Below are 5,556 nucleotides of genomic sequence, written 5' to 3'. Positions count from 1 at the left end.
ACATATTTGGAAATCCAGAAGGCGATCAAGAAGGCCAAAGAAGACGTGATAGAGGTGATCCAAAAGGCACACAACATGGAACTCGAACCTACGCCTGGCAACACGCTTCGTCAGACTTTCGAGAATCAGGTGAACAGGATCCTGAACGACGCTCGAGACAAGACCGGAGGCTCCGCCAAGAAGTCCTTGACAGAATACAATAATTTAAAGGCCATGGTGGTGTCGGGCTCAAAGGGCTCCAACATCAACATTTCTCAAGTCATCGCCTGTGTAGGTCAGCAAAACGTCGAGGGTAAACGAATACCTTTCGGCTTCCGTAAGAGAACGCTGCCGCATTTCATCAAGGACGACTATGGGCCAGAGTCCCGCGGCTTTGTTGAGAATTCGTATCTAGCCGGTCTTACTCCATCTGAGTTCTATTTCCATGCAATGGGCGGACGTGAGGGTCTTATCGATACCGCTGTAAAAACAGCTGAGACCGGTTACATTCAGCGTCGTTTGATAAAGGCTATGGAGTCGGTCATGGTGCATTACGATGGCACCGTGCGTAATTCCGTCGGTCAGCTGATTCAGCTACGTTACGGAGAGGACGGTCTCTGCGGTGAGACCGTCGAGTTCCAGAATCTACCAACGATCAAGGTGAGCAACAAAGCCTTCGAGAAGAAGTTCAAGTTTGATCCGACCAACGAGCGATATCTACGGTGTATATTCAATGAACACATCGTCCGAGACACGATGGGTTCCGGAGAGGGAATATCCGAGCTGGAAAGAGAGTGGGAACAATTGAACAGAGATCGCGCTGTACTTCGAGAGATCTTTCCAAGCGGCGAATCAAAGGTTGTACTGCCCTGCAATCTGCAAAGGATGATTTGGAACGTACAGAAGATATTCCACATCAATAAGCGAGCGCCGACCGATCTCAGTCCTATGAGGGTGATTCAAGGAGTAAAAAATCTTTTGGAAAAGTGTATCATTGTCGCCGGGGACGATAGACTGAGCAAACAGGCGAACGAGAACGCGACATTATTGTTCCAGTGTTTAGTAAGGTCGACCTTATGTACCAAGTGCGTCTCCGAGGAGTTCAGGCTGTCGAGTGAAGCCTTCGAGTGGCTAATTGGAGAAATCGAGACGAGATTCCAGCAAGCTCAGGTGTCACCCGGTGAGATGGTCGGCGCATTGGCGGCGCAATCTCTCGGCGAGCCTGCCACTCAGATGACCCTGAACACCTTCCACTTTGCCGGTGTATCATCGAAGAACGTGACCCTCGGTGTGCCCAGATTGAAGGAAATTATTAACATCAGCAAGAAACCGAAAGCGCCGTCACTCACAGTGTTCTTGACGGGCGCGGCCGCGCGTGATGCTGAAAAGGCAAAGAACGTTCTCTGCCGGCTGGAGCACACGACGTTGAAAAAGGTGACGGCGAACACGGCGATATACTACGATCCTGATCCGCAGAACACTGTAATCGCGGAGGACCAGGAGTTTGTCAACGTTTACTACGAGATGCCCGACTTTGACCCCACGAAAATATCGCCGTGGTTGCTGCGAATTGAACTGGATAGAAAGCGGATGACTGACAAGAAGCTGACGATGGAGCAGATCGCAGAGAAGATCAATGCCGGCTTTGGCGACGATCTGAACTGCATATTCAATGATGACAATGCCGAGAAGTTGGTGCTACGTATTAGAATAATGAACAGCGACGATAACAAGTTCCAGGACACGGATGAGGAGACTGTAGATAAGATGGAAGACGATATGTTCCTTCGGTGTATCGAAGCCAACATGCTCAGCGACATGACTCTGCAGGTATACTGAAGTAAACGCTAATTAGTCTTTCGCATCTTTGTTCAGTTACTGTTGTTAATTAGTTTACTGTAATATTGAGAAAATTGTTTTTACGTTTTCTATTGAATATTTCAGGGTATTGAAGCTATCGGCAAAGTTTACATGCATCTGCCGCAAACGGATTCCAAGAAACGCATCGTTATCACGGAAACCGGCGAATTCAAGGCCATTGCGGAATGGCTTTTGGAAACCGACGGGACGAGCTTGATGAAGGTGTTGAGCGAGAGAGACGTGGATCCGGTGCGAACGTTCAGTAATGATATTTGCGAGATATTCCAAGTGCTCGGCATCGAAGCCGTGCGAAAGTCGGTAGAGAAGGAGATGAACGCAGTGTTGCAGTTCTATGGTCTTTACGTGAACTACCGACATCTCGCTTTACTTTGCGACGTCATGACAGCGAAAGGTCATCTCATGGCGATAACACGTCACGGAATCAATAGACAAGATACCGGCGCTTTGATGAGGTCAGTAAACGAGTTTCGTTTTTCATCGGGATCTTTGAAAGATGTATATCTATACCTTAAAAATAAAGAATTGTTTCTCTATTTTTAGAAATTTAGAGAAAATAGGATTCAAAGTTTGTTAATTTTTAGAAAATTTCCAACGCGACATTTTCTAAACATTGTATCTTAAAAACTAGTAATAATAGATATATAAGACCTTTTACCTTTATACAATTTAAACTCCTGGTATATTCAAAAAAAGTATTACCTAACTTGAATTATAACAAAACTTGGAGATACGACTTTTTACCTCTAAGGAACAGATATATGTTACGCAATGATAGAAGATAATAGATCGAAAGTTAGTAAGACATCGAATTTCTTTAGGTGTTCCTTCGAAGAAACGGTTGATGTACTACTGGATGCCGCATCTCACGCAGAGGTAGATCCAATGAGAGGGGTATCCGAGAATATTATAATGGGACAACTTCCTCGGATTGGAACAGGTAATGCGCGTGTACATAATTCTTTTATAGTATAAGAAACATTATGCGACTTGCATAACTTCTAACTTCTATTCGCAAATTTGTCTTGTGTAAAGAAATGTAAGAAAGACATTAGGACTCTTTGATTATGATCAGCATTTTATCAAATGACTTATTTGCTATATATAATAGTGATACAATGTCAATGATTTCATATGTGTGTTTAGGATGCTTTGATCTATTATTGGATGCTGAGAAATGTAAATCTGGTATCGAGATTCCTATGGCAGTTGGCGCAGGAATGATGGGAACGGCAGGAATGTTCTTTGGCAGCGTAACTGGCATGTCCAGCATGAGTCCTCAGATGACTCCTTGGATGGGAGCTACTCCTGGTTATGGTGCATCAAGTATGTCGCCAGGTAAGTCTCGTATAGTATATAATTTCAAAACAAAATAATAAAAATGTTTTTTAGTTTCTAAATGCACCTTGAACAATATTAACAATTATTCTCTTTTTGTTTTGTAGCATTGAGCAGCGGTATGACGCCAGGTGGTGCATGCTTTTCACCGTCGGGAGCATCAGATGCATCGGGCTTGTCGCCAGCATACTCGGCTTATTCACCGCAACCGGGAAGTCCCGGTAGTCCGGGTCCGAGTATGAGTCCATTCCCGATGTCACCAGCTGGTGCAGCGTCACCTAGTTACTCTCCGACATCACCGGCGTATCTGCCCACATCGCCTAGCATGACACCCTCGAGTCCAAATTATTCGCCCACAAGTCCTACGTATTCGCCAACCAGCCCGAATTATTCACCGACATCACCAAGCTATTCGCCGACAAGTCCGAGCTATTCGCCCACTTCGCCGAGTTATTCGCCGACAAGTCCAAGTTACTCGCCCACTTCTCCGAGTTATTCACCGACGAGTCCAAGTTACTCGCCTACCTCACCGAGCTATTCGCCAACTAGCCCGAGCTATTCACCCACATCGCCGAGCTACTCGCCAACTTCGCCGAGTTATTCACCGACAAGTCCGAGTTACTCGCCAACCTCGCCGAGTTATTCCCCGACCAGTCCAAGTTACTCGCCCACAAGTCCAAGCTATTCACCCACGAGCCCGAGTTACTCACCAACTTCACCAAGCTATTCACCAAGCTCGCCTAACTACACACCTGCTTCACCCTCATATTCGCCGACTTCGCCCAGTTATTCGCCAAGCTCGCCGCAATATTCGCCTGCGAGTCCAAGCTACTCTCCCAGCAGTCCCAAATATTCACCGACGAGCCCAAGTTATTCTCCTACCTCGCCATCATTCGCCGGTACATCGCCGCAATACACGCCTGCAAGTCCCACGTACTCGCCGACCAGCCCGACATATTCGCCTACAAGTCCATCGTACTCGCCGAGTTCGCCGCAGCACACTGCATCTGGCAGCACCCGATATTCACCCAGCAGTCCGAATTATTCACCTACCAGCCCGACGTACTCGCCCACAAGTCCGCAGTACTCGCCGTCAAGCACCAAATATTCGCCCACGAGTCCCACGTACACACCCACAAGCCCGAGTTATTCTCCGACGAGTCCAACGTACTCGCCGCCCGTACCGGGATACTCGCCCACGAGTCCCACGTACTCACCAGCGTCACCCGCTTACGAGACAGACGAGTAATTTGTTTTTAAGTTATTTTTATAAATTATTATATTTAGATACTTATTTTAGTAAGTTAATTATAAGTCCAATTGTAATTATCGTGGTTGCACATAACTGCAAATAAACTTGACGTATATGTTAAGATGTTTCGTATGATGATTTCGTTCGTTAAGATGTGACCTTTTTGGTACTTAATAAGTTGGGCATAACATGATCATGTTCAGTCACGTTAGAAATTCGAGGGAAGTTAAGAGAAAATTAGAAACATGAAAAAAAAATTACTATCTATCAAATAGAAATATGTAGCCGATAATTTCGGCTGTTAATTATATTATTAGTGCGCAGATTATGATGCGCTTTCGCCACTCGTACCAGAAAGGTTGTGACAAACATAATGACAAGAGTGAGGTACATATCTGGGGGAAAAATTTGAGTGTGCTATAAGCGAGCGTGTTGATTCGTGTGTTATAAGCGAATTGTATATGAGAGTATCTTAGGGACCACAGAATTTTGTAAACCAGCAATCGATAAAATAAACGAGCTACTGGAAGACTACTGATAAAAATAATACGCAAGACTACTATAAAAATAATACGCAAAAATTCAGGGAGATTATATATTGATGCAAGAAATGTCTAAAAATTCAGGGAGATCATTTGTATATATGCGTCTTTATTACAACTATACTATTATTACGACTACTATTCTTGTAGAGATACAATTTATCTTCTACATCTAGCAAGCTGCACGACGTTGTACGTTCAAAACTCTGTACTTCATTGATGTTTATTCTATTAGGTATAAATATCTGTGATTGTATTAGAAAAACGCGAAAGTGAAAATCTGCGTTGAAGTGAAACTATTTTGTATTATCTCAGTTATATAAATGTATTATGCAAGCATTGTTAACGTTTTTGTTTTTTTTTTATGCAACAACGATCATTCTTATGACTTATTGGAGTATATCAAGTCACAAGCTTCAATATTCGTTACAAATAAATCATAAATCCAAAGATAGTAAAGAAAGAAATTGATGAAATCACTGACAATATCTTGAAATACAAATATACATATACAAATATAGATAAGGATAAAATAAATGCGGAAATATGAAGCATATAATAGAAGAA

The 5,556-nt window shown here is 43.7% G+C and overlaps 1 protein-coding gene across 1 annotated transcript; it reads left to right on the top strand.

The window, feature by feature from the left end:
- The first annotated feature begins 75 nt into the window (after window positions 1-75).
- Window positions 76-5,335, top strand: LOC112467095 (DNA-directed RNA polymerase II subunit RPB1). Its single transcript, XM_025035559.1, has 5 exons — window positions 76-1,809; window positions 1,924-2,312; window positions 2,679-2,797; window positions 3,004-3,195; window positions 3,303-5,335. Exons 1-5 carry the CDS (start codon window positions 76-78, stop codon window positions 4,442-4,444), a joined length of 3,576 nt encoding a protein of 1,191 aa, XP_024891327.1. The 3' UTR covers window positions 4,445-5,335.
- The last annotated feature ends 221 nt before the right edge of the window (window positions 5,336-5,556 follow it).

The sequence above is a fragment of the Temnothorax curvispinosus genome, unplaced genomic scaffold (genome assembly GCF_003070985.1).
Source record: "Temnothorax curvispinosus isolate PA1 unplaced genomic scaffold, ASM307098v1 QBEX01016886.1, whole genome shotgun sequence".
Lineage (NCBI taxonomy): Eukaryota > Metazoa > Arthropoda > Insecta > Hymenoptera > Formicidae > Temnothorax > Temnothorax curvispinosus.
The sequence above is the reverse complement of the archived record's forward strand: the minus strand, read 5'-3'. Positions and strand labels throughout refer to the sequence as shown.